At 35.1% G+C, this 25,071-nt stretch overlaps 1 protein-coding gene across 2 annotated transcripts; it reads left to right on the forward strand.

Annotated features, from left to right (window-relative positions):
• The first annotated feature begins 663 nt into the window (after positions 1 to 663).
• Positions 664 to 24,887, forward strand: LOC135205524 (post-GPI attachment to proteins factor 3-like). 2 transcript variants are annotated; one of them, XM_064236271.1, is made up of 8 exons: positions 664 to 796; positions 3,382 to 3,514; positions 3,694 to 3,845; positions 4,436 to 4,588; positions 4,963 to 5,087; positions 6,894 to 7,030; positions 16,728 to 16,932; positions 19,304 to 24,887. In XM_064236271.1, the coding sequence occupies exons 1-8, from the start codon at positions 794 to 796 to the stop codon at positions 19,371 to 19,373; spliced, it is 978 nt and encodes a 325-aa protein (XP_064092341.1). In that variant the 5' UTR covers positions 664 to 793; the 3' UTR covers positions 19,374 to 24,887. The 2 variants fall into 2 exon arrangements, with proteins under 2 accessions (XP_064092341.1, XP_064092342.1); XM_064236272.1 differs by lacking the exon at positions 4,436 to 4,588.
• The last annotated feature ends 184 nt before the right edge of the window (positions 24,888 to 25,071 follow it).

A 25,071-nucleotide genomic window follows, 5' to 3' on the forward strand; every position in this document is an offset into this window, starting at 1 on the left:
CATGTCTTCTGTCCAAGCATGCCAATCTCTCTCATTGAAGAAAAAAAAAAATTATATAACCGCTTCGGTCGCCATTACTTCGTTGCCAAAACAGGCGCCTTACTGATGGCGGAAATGGATAACTCTCATGACGCCAATTTTATGCAGAAGTAAGTATCAGCCCAGTAATGTCCACTTCCAAGGTTATACGGCAAATAGAATCAAGCACAAATATTGTAAGGCATTGCAGAATCTCGACCTCTACCTTCGGCAAAATCGCGCCAAGTAAAGTTATAGCTGCTTTACTTTGCCAAGAAAGTATGAATGACTGATTATAAGTAAATTATACCAAAGATTTCATATTAATACCTTGTGTATATACGTAAGTTAACTAACGTACATTTTATCACATGCACATTTACATTGCCAATGCTATGTAATTTAAATAGTATTTGCTATACCGTTACCTTCCTAGAAATATGACTGATTATATCTAAATTGCACCAGAGATTAATTAGTAATACATAAAGTATTATGAAAAGTAAAGAATGTACACTTTATGACATGCAAATATAAATTGTTCATATTATGTAAGAGCTAATTTAAAATTCAAAATTTTAAATTTAGCACAGATTTTGGTTTGTTATTGTGTTGTCCACGCCATCTATTGGACAGTTGTCGAACTCAAGAGCAAAACAACTGTAGCCAGAAGGAAACTTTGACCCTCGTCGAAGGAGACAGACGGGTGACGTTTATCTACTTAGCTATTAAACAGTCGTGCAAATAATGGACTGTCTTTAATTGGTGGTGAACTATGGTGCGTATAATGCGGATCATAATTTTAAGTATTATAAGTCATGGTATCTCAAAGTACAGGTGAATCTTCACGCAATTGTTTGAATGAAGTGTAACCTACTTTAAGTAGACTGGAGCAGAGGCTACCGTAGATCAGCCTGATGTAAGGCTTCCTGTTGCGGCATACTAAGTACTAGTAGCTAGCTATACGTTTAACAGTTCTGATGTTGAATTTGTGACTATTTTCAAAGTAGAAGTATTAGGACAGTAGTCTAACAAACCTATTCAGGTTACATGAAACATAGGGTATGCATATCAAAGACTTTCGGAGGCTACCTACCTACTCCTACTACCTAGGTAGTACTAGGGTCATTTGCTCTTTGCGAGATCGTATGACCTTGCCGGCTATCTTAAGCTTAGTATACCTATAACAGCATATTGAATAACACTAATTAGCTAGGTCATACTATTTTGGTACTTATTGTAGCCTACATGTTAAACTCAATACTGCGGTTAGCCAACAATTTACAAAACCTGTTTATGAAAGAGATTTGGTTGTGCAGTTAGTGTAAGCGCAAAAATACATGGGTGAAACTGAGGACTACTACCACGCCCATCTGGTCATGTGGCTACCAGTTTACATGCTAGTAAATGGGCACTGTGTTTATGCTAGTATGACCATTCCCTCAGGGATGAACGTAAAAGCATAAACAAAAGTGGTATAGGGTAAAAAAACCGCATGGTACAGGGGTGGACCATGTACAATCAATGTGTACAACCCCCAAAAAAGTACATTATAACGCGTCCTGACATCGGAGATGGGCATCAGACGCGACTTCTTGTTGGTGAGAAACGGAGCTAAAGACCTCTACTCGGGTGTCAGGACGCGTTATAATGTACTTTTCTTGGGGTTGTACACATTGATCGTACATGGTCCACCCCTGTACCATGCAGTTTTTTACCATACTAGGTATTATAAACATAACGAACTGGATATTGGTACGGCTGTGATTTGCGCATGCGCAAACCCTTCTTTACCGCCTATCAGTGACAGCAAGGAAATGGCTATTGAGCAACATGAACCGTGTAATAATAAATCAGTTTTCACCTTAAAAATAGATGTTTTTAGGTTTCAACGACCTGAAAAAAGGTAATAGACGTCTATGAAGAGTCAAACTTCCAGAAATTGTGTATCCATAGGTCACGAACGATTGAATTGGCCTTGAGAAGAGCTCTGAAGAGAAGATTCAAAGATTTGAGGCCTAGCTAGTAAAGTAGTGCAGCAGTATGCAGTGTGTCCAATATGGGAAACATGCTATTAATAAAGACCTGATTTGGATGATTATACTTACGATTGATTAGGCCGTTTACCAGAGGACTGACTTTGGTAGTTTTCCTTACCACCGTGAATACAGCAGAGCACGATATGTGTACTTCAAATCTTCTTAGAATCTCCTATTCAGAGCTCTTTTCAGGGCTGAATCTATCATTCATGACCTACGGATGTACAATTTCTTGAAGTTTGACTCTTTGTAGACGTCTATTGCATTTTTCAGCCTGTTGAAACCTGAAAACGTCTGGTTGTCGGCGAAAACTGGTGTATTATTACACGGTTCAGAGGAGATTCAAAAAGATTAAATTTTGAAGTACACAGATAGATTAGTTTAGTTTTATTTTTCATGTATATAGTAAAAATCTAAGTCTGTTTAAGTATTATTGTAATTTTTTATATTTTCATTTATTGTCAAAATGTTTTGGTACTTTGGTGATGACAGTATGGTGCTTCACTTTGACATTTTGAATTGAACATGTTCAGTGAAACAATTCAGTTCTACTATAATTACCAACTATTGTCGCTGATCTTCTAGCCGTACCTATAGCTCTTAGCAACAATTTATGGCAACTGCTGTATGATTAGCGAACTGTTAAAGGATACAGCTAGCTGCCGTACCTACAGCAAGTCAAGATTGCGATACAGCACCACTGACAGAATCTGACGTACCCCCAAAACACCATGTTATTTGTATGGCAGGAAGTCTGAAATTGATGCATGCGCAATTCACATCCGTACCAATATCTATCGCGATCAGTATACGGCTGCTGTACCAATATCCTGTGCCTAAACATAAACAGAACACATAGCTAACCATAAGCAAAAACTTGAGCAAAAAGCTGTAAACATTCCAGTTGGCGACTTGCAGGAGCCAGGCTGTGGTAGTAGGTAGATAGTCTTCAGTTTTACCCAATAGGCTACCTACTTTTTTTTTTCATAGAGTAAGCCCTAGCCTAATCTGCACAATTATAGAGCATGCACATTTATTAGACAAAATAAAAAAAAAAAGGGTCATTAAATTATCAGGTTCGGCTTAAGGAGCTGGTGCTTCCACCAATAGGCTTGACTAGAAAAGTATTTAAAGTGCAGAATGAGACTGTTACAAATGTAAAATGCATATGGAGATTAGTATAACATAGGAGGTTATTATAGCATAGTCACACTGTGGGGTCCTGTAGCATAACATTTAGCAAACTAATATACCTAGTGTTAATCTAGCCAGTTACAGTACCTACTTATATGATTCATAAAGTTTTAATTTTTTCCCCAAACAGCTGCAAAAAATGTTGGAAACAGTGATATTAGGAATAATCCTCCTTGTGCAAGTTGCACAAGCTTCAAGAGGTGATGCATCAAATGAATACACAGGCTGTTATCATGTTTGCCATTTTAATAATTGTACATCAAGTAAGTTTTTGTCTATCAAATTTTTGTATATTCCTGCACTGCATATGATACTGAATATCAGTTTGATGATAATGGGCTAAGAACTTGAATTTCCACATGATGTAAAGTTAGGCTAAAATTTGCAAAATTGATGATTGCCATAATTACATCGGTTACGGATATTTTTATTGTTTCTACAGGTCAGGATGTAGCTGTATATGAATCATTACAGAGTCTAAGTGAAAAAGTCCTCCAGTGGTCCTGTGACGATGAATGTAGATACAACTGCATGTGGCAGACAACCAACGTATTTGTTAGTAGAGGTTATGATGTACCTCAGTTTTTTGGCAAGGTAGTATTTTTATTTCATTTTTGTTTCTAATGTTTCAATTTCATTAGTAGGATGCTACAGTTTCATTAGAAAACATCTTGCTATTGAAATTGAAATATCTCTTAATAACCCTCGAAAGTATGAACGCAAGTAACTTCTGTTGTTTCCAGTTTCTCTATTGGAGTTTCAAAAGAAATTTATATTCTTGTTCGTTAGTAAATATTGCAGTATTTTTGTTTGCATTTTTATTCCTCATTTTGAATTGTTCTGATACATATATTATTTTGACAGTTTTAATTGTTCTGATACATATAACATTTAGGCAGTTCTCAGTGGATTCATGGTAGATAAGTTTCGAAGTGTAATTGTGGTCCCTGTAATGTGTAGTACATTATTTCTTAAAACAAACTTTAGTTCTGAATAATATCACCCACTTTTGGGGAAATTTTTTTTTTTTGTCAATTTTGCATAAACATAAGAAATTGAAATACTTTTTCAAGTTTTCTTTTTGTGTCAGCCTTTTTCCTTGTATTCAGGATTGTAATGATGACATATTTCTTCACTGTACATGAGTTGCTATATTATGTAACTGATGAAACACTACGTTTCAGTGGCCATTTGTAAGATTATGGGGTATGCAAGAGCCAGCATCCGTAGTTTTCTCCATTCTCAATTTGCTAGCACATGCTATCGGTCTTCGTAAGTTTCGACAATCGGTACCTCCCTTTGCTCCTCTCTATAGGTTGTGGCATGTTCATGCTGTGGTAAGTATGGTGTTTTATTGTCGTTTGGCTTGTGCAATTTAGATTTTTGTGACTGATTCTCTTGCATGCCTTTACCTTCATCTGTCTCATCTCTCCCCCAATTATTTGATGAATATGAAATCCCACCTCCCAATTCTATTGACACTGGGTATCAGTGTATCACTTTACTCTTGTATTGTAGATATAGGAGATGAAAATGATAAATCTTTCTGAAATATTTGCCTTACAATTAGTTTCTGTAGTTATATTCATCAGTTTCAATATCAAGGTTTTATGTCACTACAATAGCATAATCCAAAGTATTTGGACTGTGGTGTACAAATATCCATGAGTAATTTTTACAAAGAACTAATATGGTAGCATGATATTTCCAGATATGTATTAATGCCTGGACTTGGTCAGTGATCTTCCATGCCCGTGACACACCATGGACAGAGCGTATGGATTATTTTTGTGCCTTCTCCATGGTTCTCTTTTCACTGTTTGGCCTGTTTGTAAGGTAAGGTTAATATAGATTCCTTAATACAGTCATATATCCTGATTCCCATGAAGCTGAAAGTAAGAACAAGGCAAAATTGTAGAGTATGATCACTAGATGGCAAGGAAGAGAAATAATGCAATTGACATTCAGAGATGCTGCTAAGACCCACAGTGCAATCACATAGCACTTGATAGCCTTAGCTTGTATGTTAGAAGTTGATGCTTGTTACAAACAATCGAAATCTGCTGTCATAATGTAATGGACGTAAATGTTTCTTGTATGCTTTTTTAAATTAATTGTTCCAGTTCTGATTTTTGTAGTTTGGGTTTGTCACAGAGATTTTAGTTGTAGCCATTGATTTGCTTTGCACAAGTACTAATTTTCCTTAATTGGGAAGCAAGTTTGTTCCATCACAGCCCCAGCAATCATATCTTAACCAAATTTGTGGTCTTGTATGTCCCCAGACAGAAAATCAGTGTTTGTTTAAGCTAGTGCCCTTGCGACCTTTTAGTTGGTGCTTGCTATCCTCCTCATAATTCATGTGTTTGTAGCAAGGTGCACTCCTCTACTAGAATCTCCCTTGTTATTTTGCTTATTCTGAAAGAGTTTTCAGTTGTATATATATTCAATAATTTTCTTTTTCCATTGTTGTCTTGATCATTTACTAATATGTCCTTTTTCTCTTTGAAAGAGGGGTAAATGTAACCATCTCTACTATAAGACACTCCTTTTATACCGTTTCGTCGGTTATGAATTTTGTTCATTATTTTGTGGGCAGTCAAGAATTTCCACTGGTTTATTTTAGTCTTTTGTTTGTCATTTTAATTACCATTTTGGTATTCCAAACTGCCATAGGAGTGGCTTTCACTGCTATGGCCTTCTTCCTTCATTGAAGGTATACAACTGTAAATAGTACCACTCTTGCAGTCAAGGAAGGTGACAATCTTGTATTATGAATACTACTGTTCTATAGTGCCTGAGACCTTAGCAAGAATCCTCTGATTGGCATTGTATCTCTGGGGATGATAATGGCAGGAACAGCAAATGTCAACATTGGTCAGGCGAAGGTACATGTAGGATCCCAGTTTAACAGTTGAACTTGGATGTCAATGAAGGAGTATATTTCTTCATTGATTTCTATGCTACTTGCTATGTATCATTAACCAAGTTGTGGCAACTGGTGAGGGACAATGGCTATGTCCCATTTTTCTTACATATGGGCAGGCCTGAACCAACTGTATAGAGATCCTGACACTCCCATCTATCAGTTTCTGCTAGTGGCAACCAGCTGTTTGCCAACCTTCTTCTTTTAAAACTCAAGGTTTTCACACATGGTTGTAACGAAGATTCAGGGTCAGTATTGAGTGAAAAAATGTGCTGCCCTCTCTCTTCCATGGAATTTTTTTAAGTAACTGCTAACAAGCTTATAATCTTTAATTAGGATGTTTTTGTTTCAGTGTGTGAATGGAAAAGTACATCATTGTCCCCTTCAGAGGGCACTCCTCTTTGCCATTTCATCAGTGAAGAATTTTTGTTTTGCAGAATGAGGTACCTTTCAAATATCAGTGAACTTGGATATTTGGTTTTGTAGTGGCCTCTGATGCCAGAAGTCAGGAAAAATTCAAGCATCAGTGGCTTCTCCAATTTGTTTTGTTTACTGTTCTTGAACCTCATTACTGTTGTGATTGCTTGGTTTGTATGGGAAAACTTGTTTTACAAAAACAGTGTTTTCATTCTTTTTGGATATACTATTGCCTAAGTACAGTATTTTATGATAATATCCATTTACTTAATTGAGATTTGTTAACAAAAATGAATTTTCAGATTATCAGGTCCAAGGAGGTGGCGTAGAAAAGAAGTCATCGCTGTTCTGTGTGGTCTGTTCTTCACTTATCATGTGTGGTATCTTACTAGAAAGAAATTTGATTATGGTTATAACATGAAAGTTAATGTTTTTGTAGGTGAGTTAAAGCATATTTTTTTCATGCAAATTCCAAAGCTGTATATGTTATATATATATATATACATATATAAATATATATTTTTATATATATATATATATATATATATAATACCGTATATAACTCGAGTAACGTGCGATCTCGCATATCATGCGACCCCAAAAATTTTTCACCAATAAACAGTGGTTTTGTCATGTATCTCATGTATCATGCGAGTTCCATTTCCGAGGTCAGTTCATAAGGTTGGTGGTTTAGCGTGCTAATGGCCGAGTCGTTCAGATGTGTGCTGCTTGCTAGTGAAGTACGGAATTTTCCTTTTTTACTAATCTCGAGAATTGAATAGAAGATCTCAAGATTAAAAAAGAATACCAAGATAATAAAAATAAATTGTAAAAATAACACGCCTTGGAGTCCCTAAATCATCTCTCTCCTCTCTCTTCTCTCCTCTCTCTCTCTCTCTCTCTCTCTCTCTCGCTCTCTCTCTTCCAAAAAAAAGAAAAAAAGAAAAACAGTCCTCTCTCTCCTTCTCTCTCTTCTCTCCTCTTCTCTCTCTCAGAAATAAATACTGTAATTTGAGTCTTTCACCAACGGGTATCAGTAAATGTGTAGACATTGTGTGCGTTTAAAAGTGTAGTACACACACACACACACACACACACACACACACACACACACACACACACACACGGTGCTACCCCACTTTTATGCGGGGAACGCATAGGTTCCAGACCCTGCTATGGAAATGCAAAAATCCCCCCCAAAATTTTTTATAACACTTTTAACTGCCAAATACCCAGTACCCCTTAAGGGGGCCGGCCGGAACCTCTATATATGGTGATATAGGGCGAAAAATGCAAAGTCATGAAAAAATTCATGGAGCTTCATATGGCAATTGAGAATACATATACGAAATATTTCGTCAAAATTCCTCTTACTTTCGTAGTTACAGGGTAATTAGTTAACGTAACTCAATAAGCCTAAAACATTGATCCGTACAAGAAAATACAATATTTCTTCTATTATCGTAAATTTTGATAATTATTGTCAAAGAAATTGGGAGAAATGGCATCTGTAGACATTCCCCGAGTCGAGAAGGAGAGAGACTTCAGGCTCAAGCTACCAAGCCCAGTCCTGATTTAGTGCGATCACAGACGTCGAGTAGTCTACATGTTCCATTTCACGTCTGACATTCGCCTGCTTTCACGTATGTTTATGTATGTTTCGGCAAGAATTTCATCATGCCAATGAGGAAAAGACAAGGGAAACATCTTGCTAACATACAGACGAAGAAAAAACGCTCAAGTATTATTACAGAATATCATAATATATGCGTAGTTAGTGAAGAGAGAGGGGAGGGTTGCTTAGTAACGCCCCTGTCTTGCTTGACAGCACACGTCACACTGTGCCTAAGGCTACGATCTTTGAGCAAAGAGATCTTCATTTATGATAAATAACAAAGTTTTGGTTTTTTAATACCCAAAATGGAATATGAAATTCATAATAATCATGATTTATTAAATTGTCTTTGTAAAAAAAGTGTAAGCCTTCGAGTTTCACCTCTTGACATTCTCTTGCAATTACGTTTGTTTATCTTTGTTTCGGGCAAGAATTTCATCATGCCAAAGAGGAAAATACAAGGAAAAACATCTCGCTAACACACAGAAGAAGAAAATTCGCTGTAATAAGAGCAGTTAGTGAAGAGAGAGAGAATTGCGTAGGAAGGAGTGCCCCATCTTGCCTCAAGCAGTGCCCCAGGCTGCGATATATGAGCAAAGGGATCATCATTTATGATTAAATTATGATAAATAAAATAGTTTTGGTTTAATAATACACAAAAAACAAATATACATTCATAATAATCATTATTTATTAATATTGTCTTTATAGAAATACGAAGGAAAACTTTGAACGCCCGTATCTCAAAACTATACTTATTGACCTTCAAAATCTATCTTCTCACTTAGTTTTAAAGCTATAACATTGGAATTTGGTATATAACTCAGAAAGACATTATAGAACAATCAAATAGAGCCCTTTTTTCCAATTTTTGTTTCGTATTTTTTTTATAAATTTTTCTCTTGATTTATAGGGTTTATTTTTAGACCATATTGAAAAATTCATATCTAGCAAAAAAATGACTTTTAGAAAAAAAAACTCTCCAGTTCGATTGGAATGTCTACATCAGGTCTACTATATGGTAGTAATCTCAGGTCTTAATATTAAATATCAGGGTAGGAGATAGAATTTTGAAAAATGTTTATTTTCGGGATAAATCGCCCTGGCGTCACAAAACCGAAGGTCAGAGGCGAAAATCATATGCGGTTTGGAGATGTCCCAAGTCACCTTATTAAGTGGTATGAATATCAAAGTCCTGTCCTTAAAAAAGGGCATTAGCCGGCCGGCCCCCTTAAACTAAAATGCTTATAACTGTCTATTTTAACATTTCACTGCTTAATTTGATAATCAAAACAAAAATATATCTTATATTATCATACTAACCTCAAAATATCATCCCAGAACACCCTAATATCATTTCAAAGTGATGTTGCAAAATTATGTACTAGCCGACAACTGTAACTGTTAAGTATCCCTTACCATTCAGACATGTTTTATTTGGCCTATGTAACTTTGTGCTTCATTCTGTGGATACATTTTATCTATATTGATATTTTCTTGTGTAAAATGATTTTGAAATAGTATTTATTGTACAGGTACGTATTTTAGGATTGTACTATAGTGTAGAGCATATCTAAAATATGTGGGTAGTTTAGAACAACAAGACATGTATGTAACTCCAAATAGAAAGATAGGTTTGTTATGTCATGTTAGCATTTTTGTCATTACATACAAATACATTTATGATAAAAAAAATTTTCTCTCTCTCTCTCTCTCTCTCTCTCTCTCTCTCTCTCTCTCTCTCTCTCTCTCTCTCTCTCTCTCTCTCCTTCCTTTAAAGAAGAGAAAACAGAGCAAAATATCTATAACTTACAGAATCCATTTACATATACAGTGGTACCTCGAGATACGAAATTAATCCGTTCCAAGGCAGCCTTCTTATAATGAGTTTTTCGTATCTTGGAACACATTTTACATGTAAAATGGCTAATCCGTTCCAAGCCCTCCAAAAACACCCCATTAAATTTCATAAAGCTAAATTGACCTATAAACAATGAAATACTACAACAATTTGGACCATTCAATACCTAAATTAAGAATAAAAATCCAAAACCTGTAAATAAAGTGTATATTAGTGTACAAGAAATATTATTACTGTAACGTAAAATGTGGAAGCTTACCTTTCGAGTGAGGCTATCTCCGATAGTGGCGGCAGAGGAGGAGGAGGACAAACGGCAGATAACGTACGTTTAAGGAAAACTATAAAACTTAAATTTATGAAACACCTTAACAAAACTGTAACACTTAACTTACAAAAATCTAGAAATTACGTTAAAAAAAATTTTTCTTTTTTATTTTTAACTTTTTTTTACTTTTACGTAGGCTTTTTTTTTTTTTACAGAATTTCAACTTCATCACCGCTTTCAAAGTTCTGTTTTTCATCACTTGGTTCTTCCTTTTTGCTTTCAACTTTGTTTTTTATCACTTGGTTCTTCCTTTTTGCTTACTCCTGCTAATGCTGAAGGCCTCTTTAAAAAATAACGATCCAAGGAAGATTGCTTCTGCATACTTTTCACAATGTTCCTGAAATGACTCAGGCAAACGTCATCGAACTGCGCAAGCATACGACCTGTGTGAGCCTTTTCAGGGTGTCTTTTTTCGATAAATGATTGCACTTTATGAAAAGCGCCTAGGATATCCTTAATTTCTGCCGTTATCATAGGCTCCTCCTCCTCTTCCTCGCCGCTGCTAGAGAACTCCTCTTGAACAACGTTAAGTTGCATGGCCTCCAACTCCTTCAGGTCATCCGTCGTAAGCTCCTCTTGGTGCTCCTCGAGAAGGTTGTTGATGTTGTCCTCGTCGACGACCAGCCCCATGGACTTGCCGAGTGCAACGATCTCGTCAAGATCTGGTTCCAAAACAGTTTCGGGATCATCAACTGTTTCTGACTCTGCACACCAGCTTCGCCCACGTCGAATCCCTCGAAGTCTCTGGCGGATACGGCATCAGGCCAGAGTTTCCTCCACGAGGAAGTCAAGGTTTGCCTCGAAACCTCCTGCCAAGCTAGGTCAATGAGTCGGATGCAAATGACGATGTCGAAATGCTCCTTCCAAAATTGACGCAAGGTGAGGTTTGTGGTATCGGTGATGTCGAAACATCTCTTGAAAAGATGTTTCGTGTACAGCTTCTTAAAGTTCGCTATCACTTGCTGGTCCATGGGCTGGAGGAGAGGGGTGGTGTTGGACGGAAGAAAAAGAATCTTAACGAAGGAATACTCTGCTAGCATATCTTCCTCGAGGCCAGGAGGGTGGGGAGGGGCATTGTCCAACACCAGCAGACATTTCAGGGGGAGGCGCTTCTCTTGCAAAAAACTCTTCACAGTCGGGCCGAAACACAGATTTACCCACTCGGTGAACAAAAGCCTCGTTACCCAGGCTTTTGCATTAGCCCTCCACATCACTGGAAGCTTCTCCTTCAACACTTTGTGGGCCTTGAAGGCTCGAGGAGTCTCGGAGTGATACACCAGTAGGGGCTTCACCTTGCAATCCCCACTGGCGTTCGAACAAAGTGCGAGCGTAAGCCTGTCTTTCATAGGCTTATGCCCGGGTAGCTTTTTCTCTTCCTCCGTGATGTATGTCTGACGAGGCATTTTTTTCCAAAAAAGACCAGTCTCATCACAGTTGAAGACTTGCTGAGAACTGTAGCCTTCCTTGGTCATCATCTCGTCAAACGTCTTTTTAAAGGCTTCGGCCGCTTTCGTGTCCGAGCTGGCAGCCTCCCCATGACGCACCACCGAATGGATGCCAGTCCGTTTACGAAATTTCTCGAACCAGCCATGCGAAGCCTTGAACTCTGGGGTTGGCGTTGAAGTCCCTTCCCCTCCCTTGTCTTCCGCCTGCGCAATCAAATCGCCGAAAATAGCACTGGCCTTGTGAGCGATTGCCGTCTCCGTTACTGTATCGCCAGCGATTTCTTTGTCTTTTATCCAGATGAGGAGCAGCCGTTCCATCTCGTCGTGCACATGGCTCCTCTTGCTGGACAAAATAGTGATGCCCTTCGACGGTGTAGTTGCTTTGATGGCATCCTTCTGTTTAAGGATGGTGCCTATTGTCGACGGATTACGGCCGTATTCCTTTGCGATCACACTCAATCGCATACCAGCTTCGTACTTCTTTATGATGTCCATCTTTGTCTCCAAAGAGAGCATGCGCTTCTTTCCGTGAATTTCAACTTTCTTGGGACTCATGACTAGGTTAATTTATGTAAAGTTACACAATATACAGTCTTCGCACAACACGATAATATGTACTGCAACGAAATCACTAACGAATTTACGTTACTAAACGAAATTGTTGGAGCGAACGAATGCCGATTGCGTACGGTAAAGTTTCGGGTGCGGAGTGGCCGAGCTAAGGGACGCCAACACGTACGTATAGAAGATGCATGATGGGAGGGATGCTGTCCAATCAGAGAGAAGGATGTCATGGCTTGGCTAGCATCAGGAACCAATGGGAGAGCAGGAGGATGGTGGCGAGTCTACTATAACTAAGATGGCAGCGTGCGGCGCGAGTTTCAAAATTGTTAGGGCGAATTTCGGACTTTCAGAAACCTTTCGTATCTTGAAAACTTTTCGTATGTAGAGCAGTAAAATTTTTTGCATTGGCTTTCGTAACTTGGATTTTTCGTAAGTTGAGCTTTCGTATCTCGAGGTACTACTGTACTGTATTGATGTAATCACCATAAAAATAGTATTTAAAATATCCGAATTTCTTATGTAGGCAACTTACAACCTCCAGGCTTCAGTATTGTGGCAATTTTTATGTGATGACATGTAATCCTCTCTCTCTCAGTACACAAATGAATATTTTATCATTTTATCACTGTTGATGTTTCTCTAATCACCTTAAAAATATTTAAAATCTGAATTTCTTATAAACTACATGGTAAATCTGGATTCTCCTCTCTCTCTCTCTCTCTCTCTCTAACAATATATATATACACATATATATATATATATATTATATATAATATATAATAGATATATATATATATATATATATATATTATATATATATATATATATATATTAACCCTCTTACGCCGATTGGACGTATTAAACGTCGAGTCAAAATGTCTCCCGTATGCCGATGGACGTATCATACGTCGGCTCAAAAAAGTTTTTTTAAAAATTCGCGGGAATGGAAAAATACTTATAGGCCTACCAGCCGAAAACTTTTGTATCACGCCCTTGGGGGATGCTGGGAGTTCACGGATCAAAGGCGGTGTTTTTTTGTTACAATCGCTACGCAAGGCGCGCAAGCGCGAATTTCTTTCTTTATCGCACTAAAAAGTATCAGTGACACATCTCGGAAATTATTTCGTCACTTTGACATAATTATTGCACCATTTTAAATTATCCTTTACATGAAGTATTATATATGAAAATGTGCACAATTTCATGCACAATACAATTAAAAAATACTCATGATTGTAGCTTTTATCAATTTTGAAATATTTTCATATAAATAACGATAAGTGCAAAATTACAACCTTCGGTCAACTTTTGACTCTACAGAAATGGTCGAGAAACGCAATTGTAAGCTAAAATTCTTTATATTATAGTAATATTCAATCATTTGCCTTCATTTTGCAACAAATTGGACGTCTCTAGCACAATATTCGATTTATGGTGAATTTATGAAAAAAAAAATTACGTTGCGCGGCGGTAACTCTTCCGAAAAAAATCAGAATTTTTTTGTGCGATTGTCGAAATGTTTGCACCATTTAAAATTAGCTGTTACATAAAGTTTTTATATATGAAAATGTGCGCAATTTCATGTAGAATACAACTAAAAATGATTGAAGTTGTAGCTTTTCTCTTTTTTTGAAAATATTTGCATATAAATCACGATAAATAGAAAAAAAAAAAACACATGTTCGGTCAAATTTGACTCTACCGAAATAGTTGAAAAACGCAATTGTAAGCTAAAACTCTTACGGCCTAGTAATATTCCGTCATTTTTCTTCATTTTGAAACAAATTTGAAGTCTCTAAAACAATATTGTGATTTATGGTGAATTTTTGAAAAATATATTTACCTTCACTTCCCCCCCCCCGCGCGCCGCATTCGCGGCCGCAAGTCTCCGAAATACGTACATGGCATTATCCTAATATTTGCTCCTTTTCATATTAGCCTTTTTATAGAGTTTCATATATCAAAATGTGCGCAAATTCATGAAGAATACAATAAAAATAATTGAAGGCTGTAGCTTTTTCCATCTTCGAAATATGTGCATATGAAAAAATATATATATTAAAATTTCGACATTCGGTCAAATTTAACTCGTCCGAAAATGGTCGAAAATCTGCAATTCTAATCTAAAACTCTTACAGTATCGTAATATTCAATCATTTGTCTTAATTTTGAAACAAATGGAAGTCTCTAGAACATTATTTAGAATTACGGTGAAGTTTTTGAAAAAAATATTTTTTTGCGTCCGCGCGTTACGAATTCGTACATCATTTTGTGATAATATTTTTCCGGTGTTGCTTTTATTGTTTTACAATGTATTATATATCAAAATGATCGCAATTTAGTGTACAATACAACGCAAAGAAAAGTAACTGGTTAGCTTTGACCGTTTTCTGCACAGCGTGATTTGAATACAATTATGTATGAATTTTTTTTTTTTTCGCTACCATATATCGCATTATTTACATATGATAATGATATTATTTTTCATTTCTGATGGTTGCATTCTAAACTTCAGGCAATGACAAAAAAAGGAGCAAAAAATGAACTCTTAATCTTCAAAAGTACGCGCGCTGTAATTTTTTGTAAAAAATTATTTTTTTTCCACTTCCGCGCTCACTCCAAACCAGGCCCGGCATACGGGAGACGTTTGATTTTTAGGGCTCCGGCGTAAGAGGGTTAATGAAAAAGAGCAAAATGTCATTGAAACATAATTTCACTCACAGCATCCATTTCTACTGTGCTTAGGTTTGATGTAAAAATCCCAGTTTCTCTCTCTTTCTCAAATTTATACATATCCTTTAATAAGAAACAACAAAATATCATTGAAACATTCTTTCACTTACTGAATCCATTTATACTGTGCTTAGACTTGGTTGTAAAAACCACAATCTCTCTCTCTCTCTCTCTCTCTCTCTCTCTCTCTCTTATTTTAATGAAAAATACAGTAATTAGTGAATACACAGTGTTGCTCTACGAAAAAAATGAATTAGTGATAATTTTAGATACAAAATTTGCAAATTAGTGAAAGTTCCTTGTGAAAAAGTGAATAACGTGTTCCACAAAAATCCGCGATAAAGTGTACCGCGGAAATGTGAAACACGTAAAACAGGGCCACTGTATATATATACACTAGTGATATTTTTTGCCTTTCATTTTTTTGTAAGACATTTCTTGCACTTAATACCTGACAATGACCAAGGCTTAGTTATCATTGTAATTGAGAATGGAACAAAGGAATAGAAAGGAACAGCTTTGGGGAAATATGTAAATGCCTAATGCCCTAATATTTATACTTGAATGAGAAAGATGTTAGAAAGTTTTGAAAGAGGAAGGGATAAATAAACAAGAGAACTGAAATCTAGTTTAAGCATATCCAAGAGTGTGGTAATGGTAAATGAAGTAAGAGAAAATGTTTGGGAAAAGTGACAGTGCAGATGCTGTGAATGAGGTATGGAAGTAAATGTAATACTTCATATAAAATGTAAGAGATGGTGTATCGGATATTGCATATGAATAAAAGATTTGGCAGACAGATTTTACATATATTTGATGTTTTGAGTTTATTTGATGGTTAAAGAAGCCATAAAATTTTGTCATTTTTGAGTTGTCTTACTTCTCAAGCTAATTGGTATTTTAAACCATTCTATGTACGGTAAATGCTACTATTAAATTTTCCCAGTTCTTTCATATGGTTTTTTATTGCTTGAATTAGATGTTAAAAGATATGATACCCAGTCTTGTATACATTGGCTTTTAAGTCTGTCTTGGAGGAGTGAATGGACCTGTTTTTCAGAAATAGTCACAAGCATGGAACATGAGCAAAAAAAATATATATATATTTTTAGTAATTTGTCATTTCTGTGAATGTGGTTATAAATAAAACTCAGTGGATTGTACACTTAAGTTGATGAAAAAGCATGCTTTAATAACTTTAGTGGTGGTATGGCATGAGCTGTGTCATAAATAATATAGTATTATAGTTATGAAGTAGTTTAAACCAACCACCAAGTTACACTATAAACTAAGGGCTGGCCAACAGATAAGAAGTGAAAAATTAGAGTTGAGTATGTCAAAGAGGTGAGACAGATTGGTGGAAAAGACCAAAGGGAATTGATGAAAAAATAGAATAAAATCAATGTTCATTGAAAAGATTATTTGTAGGTCACATTATATGTATGCTGTATGTATTGGGTGCATTAGTACGTATGTATTTCTTTAATGACACCCAACCTCCCAGTAGTCTTCAGTTGATTGTTATCACATTATGAAGTATATTAGTATATAAATTCATGTACTGAAGTATTTGTATCCATTTTTATATTAAAGGCTTGCTTAATGGCTGTGGTTGGATAGCTTGGGCTGTGCCTCGTGTAGAGAAGAGACCATATGCACGGTGGTGTATTTTCACAGTCGTGGGAGCTTTATCGTCCATGCTTCTGGAACTTGGAGATTTTCCTCCTATATTTTGGGCTGTGGACGCTCATGCGTTGTGGCACTTAGCAACAGCTCCTCTTCCATTTATTTGGTACAAGTAAGTTGAATGCTTATGTATTTATGTAATTTTACTAATATTTTCCACATACAGGCACCACCCTACATACAAACAAGGACTTACATTTTGGAAAGATGTTTTTATGTTGAATTGTTTTTAAGTTGGTTACTGTACTCTTCACATCTATTAAAGTACAGTATTATACAAAGTCAATACACTACTACTGGATGCTTTTTCATGCTAAAGCACAATTCAATGTACATACAGTTCTGTATTTTATAGAATAGGCAGGCCTCCTAGTGTGCCTATTTTTCCCCCTTTTTTTAGACCCCCTCCTACTTAGTCTTGCTTTTCTTACTTTTTTATTTTAAGAAACTTACTAAGAAGTTTGAAAGGATTAAAAAAAATCAATGTTTATAACTGAATAGATATAAGAATAGAGAAGTGTGTTGAATGAGTGCAGCAACATATGGTTATTGATTTGTATATAAATGAAGTACTTACAAAGGAGACATATATAGATTAGGATGACTTTGGCAGCCCAAATGAGCACTGCATCAGATGGAAGCGAGTTGATTTCTTTTGTGAAAATATTCTAAGCAATGTCACCAGTCTAGAAATTCCCAAATATCCAACTATCGGAAAACTTGTTAAGGCAGCATTGACATTGAGCCATGGACAGGATCATGTTGAGAGGGGCTTCTCTCTTAACAAGATTTAGATCACAGCCTGTAGGAGTTTCCCAAATAAGAGAGCCATAAATGTCCTATGTACAGTGCAGGACAAAGTTAAACACGAAGGAGGAGTGAGTAAAGTGCCAATCACTGCCAAGATCATCTGTGCATTTTGAAGTGCACGCAGCAATTACAAAGGTAAAAGTCTGATGTTAAACTCTGCTTCTAGTATTGGGCCTGACTTCAGTATACACATGACCTTCAAAGCACGAAGAGCATTGCATATACGTTTATGAAACCCCAAGGACAGCCTGTAAAAGAGGTGGGGAGGTTCATCTGTCCTTTAGTATAGCTCTGTGGAGGGCATGGCAAGATACTTTAGTGACAGCTAATTTTTCTCTATATCTGTTGATGACATTTTCCCCTATATTTGTTGATGACCAGTGCCTGAAAATTAATCCTGTACCATTTCACTTTAACTAACTAGAACACTGGAATCATACAGGAAACAAAAAGACTGAAAGGAAAATTAAAACATCATACAGTCTTGACTTGTTTTGACTTCCTTAGTGGGAGTGATAACTACTTGAGGTTTTTATATAGACTTGAAGATAACATGTCAGACACTAGAAAATAACTTATCATGCTTTTCTTTATAAGATGTCTTCAATGAGGAAAAACGAATAAATGTATGGTTAAACCCCCACAAAAATCCAATTAGGAAAACTAGATGGCAATTACCAAAGCTGACTATATAAAAGTAAAGGTTAATTGGCAGGACTGAATAATTTACAAAGAATGGTACTGCCAAAAGGATGAAGACCTAATTAATAATGGTACAGTGTAATCATGTTGGACTCAAAATTAGGTATAATAATACTGAAAACAAATTTATGACCTACTAAGCAAAAGTAAACTTGTCGGCAAATTCTCCCCAAAAATTAAATTATGAAAGCAAAGTCGAAAAATTAGATCTCATATTTCAAACCCTTCCAATGTAAAAACTGCCTGTGGTTTAGGAGGCATAGGCTAGCAAGTAATCCATATTGCCACTTGGGACTTGAAAGAGACTTACTGCACTGTTTGCTTTCTATTTTCAATTTAGTGGGAGTAGTCAATTGTTGTTGTAGCGCCTCAGTGGCATGGTTGGTTTGGTGTTTGCTTCTCACCTCGGTGGTCGCGGGTTCGATTCTCGGCCATTCCATTGAGGAGTGAGAGATGTGTATTTCTGGTGATAAAAGTTCACTCTCGACGTGGTTTGGAAGTCACTTAAAGCTGTTGGTCCCGTTGCTGAATAACCACTGGTTCCATGCAACGTAAAAACACCATACAAACAAACAATTGTTGTTGTTTTATTCTTATCTTTTTCTTCCAAGTTTGAAATGTATGGAATTTCACTCAGATGCAGGAAAGGCTAAAGCAATGGGTTTTATTTGAAAAATACATTTTAATAAGACTAAATATTTAGCTGTCTGGTATGTGTACAGTAACAGGGTCTAATTGGTGGTCTCAGTCCTCAAAAGTTAGATCATCCAAACTAAAATAGCATTTGGAAATAGGGATTAAAACATGAAGTCAGTCTAAATTTGTAATCTCACTTATCAACATGCATTTGTGGTGGAATTAAAGTTTATGAAATGGTTTGAAAGCCAGCATTATGATGTCATGCTTTATGCTGTAAAAATGTTGCTGTTAAAAGTCCCTGTATGTTACTAATTTTTCCTAATCTCTTTCAGGTTTCTTGAAAATGATTGTCTATACTTGGCACAGAGAGGATCTGGGCATGATTATAAGAAACAAATATAATTAATACTACTTTAGCTTTTTCAAATTATGCTCAATCTTTTTATAATGTGTGGTGTGAAGAAAGTGTGATGATTATTTGTTAAATTGTTATCCCAAGTTAACCGACCTTTTCTTTAATTGTTAATGTGGTAGGTTTACATGCTGAAGAAAGTTTAATATTTATTGAAAAACAAATTTATAGCAAAATATAGGCATATTGTAAGGTAAAAGTTTTTAATTACCAGTGATATTTTAAGGTTACAACAATTTAAATGTGAAGAAGTGACACATTAGGTTTTGATAATGCACTAGAATTTTATGTGCAAACCTGAACTAATTAAGAACTTTACACTACAGTATTTCATTAATGCCAAAGTTTATCATTTAAGAAATTTAGATATTTTGACAAGACAACCCTTTTCAAAGTTATTCTAGATTTGTATCAGAAAACTGCAAATGATTAATTAGAGCTTTGAATTTGTTAGTGTAGTACCAGAATCACAGTGTTTAGTATTTTTTTTTTCCTCTGAGGTATGGAAGTATGTACAATACCTTTTTGTTTTAAGTTAGAGGAAACTTACATAAGTGTAGTGATGCATTTTCACCATTTGGTGTTACCATTATGTAATTCATTTTGTTAAGCAGTTGTTACTTTCCTGTGACTTAAATTTAAATTTTGTAGGATTACATTTTTAAAAATTCATTTGCCGATCTGTGCAGCTGCATATTGTAGGTTTTCATCTAGGTAAATTCAGAAGTTAGTATTCTTATTGTTTTGGGACTCAGACCAAATTCATCATTGAAGGTAACTAACAAGAGTACAATATTGTTCAAAATTTGTTTTAAAGATTGACTGGTTACATGCCAAAGTTTTTATATCTTATCTGAGGCTGGAGAGTTCATAGTTATATGCTACTCAACCTCCCTTAATCCTAATAGATATATGCTACTCAACCTCGCTTAAGCCCAATAGATTTATTTGTCAGTTGCATTATATAATAAGCGTAGTTTTCAGTTGCATAAGGTGACAATTGGGTAATTGTTAAATAATTATGGTGGAACTCATTTTACGGTTGTTGAGATTTTGAATTTTGATGTACAGCTGCTCTCATAATTATGATTTGAAGAAATGCTCAACATGTGTTATATTAAACCATGTTATCTTGATCTCATAGAGTGCCCCTTGGATGGGGTGGACTGTATTCAATAGTTTCACTCTTATGATCTCATATACTGTTTAACAATCTTCTTTATAACTAACATACTTAAAAGAAATAGAGTAGAACTGTGTTAGTCTTTTCTTAAAATTACAAATCTTAGGACACCACATGGAAGACTTGTTATTGAATGTGTGCAGTGTTTTGGCCTTTTGGGCTTCAAGGAGCTGAGAATAAAATTTGGTTATTAAGATTATATTTGAGTAAATTGAGACCTATTGTTAGTTTTGACATTTAAATGTTCTAAGCATTCAAAAGAGATCAATTTAGTTCTAGGGCAGTTGTATTAAGAAAGTTTCACAGTATACATACAGAGCATTTGCATTAAGAAGTGTGAAGATGCTGTAGTAATAAGAGAATTTGATGCAAGTAGATATTTCATGGTTTGTATGTATATTAATGTCAACACATCATGAAAAGTTTACTGACCATTTTTCTGGGGGTTTAATGTGCAGATTCAACATATAGTTCTTTGCTAATGTGGTGTTTCATATGTGCAATAGTTCTTTGCTAATGAGGTGTTTCATATATGCGTCATAGTATTATCACCACTAAAACAACTCTGCTTGAATACTGGTCCACTATTTTTGCATGTCTGATGTTGTAGAGATGATTTTGACTGCTTGTCATTTTGAGTGTGTGTTATCAAATATCTTGAACTGTTGAGGCATGTTAGAATTGTCATTCTGGTTGTGGGTATCAAAATTAAAGTTACTCTACTCAAAAGATTTCCTTATTTACTTTATGAATTCATTGGTTCATTGTTGTTTTTAGAAAAGTGATTTTTAACCCACTCAGTGCCTAAGTTATGTATGATGAGTATTGTAAAGTACTTTTTTATCAAAAGGTTCCTTCATTTTGATTATGGGCCTTAAATTGTTTAGTTGCTGTAATATTTAATTGAATATATAAGTTCAAATACCCATATACCAAATATGTAATTTTTAGCAAATGAAATGAAGATACTTTATAACTTGTAGCTATTATATATGATGACATTAAAAAACAGTGCTTTTGATACAATAGAATAGTTTAAGAGTCTTCTGACCATTACATGGAACCTTGTAAATACAGTGTTTGGTATGGTGTAAAGGTTTTGTGTGCAGGAAGTGCTTTGTTATTTTTTTGTTGTGTACTATATAGTGTACTATGTTATATAGATGTGTGATGTTATGTACAGTTCTTGTGCAGGTGTGGATGTTAAACTCGATATGCCTGTTGTATGTATATTGTTATGTAATTATGTTATATTGTTTAAAAAGTTTATATTCAGTGTAGTAGGGTCACATTCCACTTTAAAAGCTGGGTTCATGGTTTTATACTAACAGGTTATGCTGTTTCTGTTCTGCTTGCTTGTAAAATAATACTACTGGTCAACTATAGGAGTTCTGTGGAATTTCATTGTAGTTTTGAGGAACAGCCTTCTGGCCGTTACATTTATGAGGCAATTGATCTTTTTAAACAAGTTTTATCCAATAGGGAAGGCATGTGTACAGTACCTTGTTTGGTATGCTGTTGATGGTAGTGAAGGCTCCTTGCATTCTTCCTCAGCCCCAGTTGCGTTGCTATATTGATGGTGGTAAACTGGTTTTTTTTTCTGATGACTGCTTTTTGTAAAATCATGTACAATCATTTTTACTATTGAATTTGGTATGATGGAGTGATATTGACTATTGACCATTTAGTGTATATACAGCATGAATTATCAGAGTTGGATCCCAATTGCTATGTCCCATATCTGTCTCTCCATGTGGATTCTTTTATTTCTAACCTTGTCAAGGGTAATGGTTGCCTGTCTTTTTTGTCTACAAATAAAGAAAATACTTGAATTAGAGCAAATTGGATCATATAACTATGGTATTACAGAAACAAAACTCAGTACTATACATATGTAGAGTACTCTTAACATTTATGGATGAGAGGTGTTCTTAAAACTTTTAGTGATATGGTTTTTCATATTACTTGCTAAACTTTCAGTATACTGCATCTTTGAACTTTTTTGGGTGAGAGATCAGTTTCTTGAACATTAAACGCATTCTATCCCCTCGGGAATAACCTATACAGTAAGCCTTTAGTGCTTCCAGTTTAATGGCAATAAAGGATTTTTTAAATATCTTCTCAGCCTTGAGCAACCTTGTTCCTGCATTTGACTTTTCAATCATTCTCTCTGTTCTTTTTGTTTAGTTGTCCAGCCTCTGTAACTAGTTTTCCCTTCTCATTCAAAGATGAATCATTCATATTCAAGGAATTGAACTCTCTGGGCTTATAAAACTAATTTGATATAATAAAAATCATTCATCTGTTAATACCTTTATTAGATATAGGTAATTTTTGTCATTTTGAATGTTATATATTTAACCTGAGTCATCCAAGTATTGGGACACAAGCAATGTTTACCACACAGGATATACAGTATTAGTTAATCTAATAGAATATTTGATTAAGCATATAAAATTTGCAAACAAAAGAGAGCTTGAGGTAGATTTTACACTTTCAGAAGGAACAGACAATTGTGAGAATATAAACTGAACTGAAGAAGACAACAATGAAAAAAATCTTTTGGATAGTTCTTTGGTTTTGACTTGAAAAAATATTCCAACAAGAATAGAAGTCTGTTAGACCTTGAACTACTGAAGTTACATTCTTGCTGATAGTCAATTAGAATAACTGGTGTTACATTGTTGAGGAAAAAAAAAAAAAAACTTAGTTGAAATTGAAATATTGCACTTGTGATGAATTGAAATCTCTGTAGTCAGAGGTTGTTATACAAGACATTTCAATCTAGGGTTTCGTTCATTTGTAAAGGTAGCCTTTCCTTGACCGAGCAAGGTTTCATTTGCAAGGAAAAAAAGGTATTGGATGGAAGTTGTATAGATAACTGAGAAAGTTGAAGGCTAATATAGAAGCTGTGATTCATCAGATTTAAGAATTAATCCTTTTGTGGCTTTATGATCCATTTCAATTAATAAGATTACTTTGCATTCCTATTGAAACTATTGTTAGCTAGGAGACATTATTAAGGTATCAGTATATAGAGAAACCTTTTGGACTGACCGTAGGTGAGTTAATAACTTGAACTCACCGGTATAGCTTTACTACTTAATACAGGTTGATCCATATTTCAAAGCATTATATTCATTACCAGAAAGACTGAATCATTGTTACAGTGAGCAGTTTTCATTCATCACTGAACTATCTTATACTCTTGTTTCTCATATAGCTTTGGATTATACTAATGCTTATACAATCTAGGGACAGAATCCTCTTGGCTGCTATATTTCTTAGAGTTAATTCCACATGAAGTATAAACTGTATCATAATATATCAGTATAAAAGGAAAATTTTTATATGATAATTTTTAACTGTATAAGGATACATATTTGGTTTGGTTTGAGTAGATTTTAAATTTTAATGATGGTTGATATGCAGGACTAGTGCATATCTGTGCACTGTGTACTTACTAGCACGCATGTTTAAAAGATAGAGTATGCAAAATATTTTTCTAATTTTTTATTCTAGCTCCTGACAGTAACATACTTGTATTTGGGTATACTAGCTTAAAATCATCAGTTTTTGCCTATAGTATTAAATATAAAATCATTATACCAAAAAGGTGCTCTAAACTAGCCCCAAGTATTATAATTTTTTTTATGAAATGGAATTCCTGTCAGCAATATTTTTTTTTATGCCGAGGAGAGTATTGATATGTTTCCAGAATCCAGTCTTTGTTTGTACTCATCAAGAGGGCATTTGTGTTTGAGATACACATCTGAGTATATAGCTAAATTTCAGTGTTTATCAAATTTTGAATAATTGCATTATACTGAGGGAACAAAAATGTGCTTTGAATTGCTCCCATGTGATTATCATGCCTCAGATGTTCATGAAACAGGATTCCATCTGTGTCCCTTGGATCGTATTATCTTGCGGCCAGCCCTATAACCATGAAGAATGCTGACTCAGTGGTGTGATGAAGTTGTCTAATGATTATAACTGAAAGAATTGTGCAAGTAGTAGTATTTGCAGGGATGCTGAGGCTTTGATGGGTTTTAAGCATTATATTTCAGGGCTTCATCATTTTAAAAACCCATAATTATTGCAATTGTTAATGTTCATAGTGTTGTAGAGGTCTTTTGAATACTTTTTATAGCATTTTTGATATTCCTATAGCTGTGTCTATATATTCCCATTTGTGATGTATGTATCTTTCCCATGTGATTTTATTTTTATGCTCGTACGTAAGCTAGCATTACAATGTTATCCAGGTTCTAAAATCTATAAATTCTACTATATCCTGTTATTAAAGATATTAACATATTATTTTCTTTAATTATCATCTTGTACTGCAGAAGTGAAAAACCAATAAGAATCCAAAATATGTCATATTACATAAGCTAAAAGGAATTAAAAATTTTCCTTGGCAAATATAGCTCCAGAAGAATAAAATAAAATTGTGTGACATTTCATTCATTTTTTGGAATGTTAGGTTCCCTTTTTTACTT

The sequence above is a fragment of the Macrobrachium nipponense genome, chromosome 24 (genome assembly GCF_015104395.2).
Source record: "Macrobrachium nipponense isolate FS-2020 chromosome 24, ASM1510439v2, whole genome shotgun sequence".
In the NCBI taxonomy this organism is placed as follows: domain Eukaryota; kingdom Metazoa; phylum Arthropoda; class Malacostraca; order Decapoda; family Palaemonidae; genus Macrobrachium; species Macrobrachium nipponense.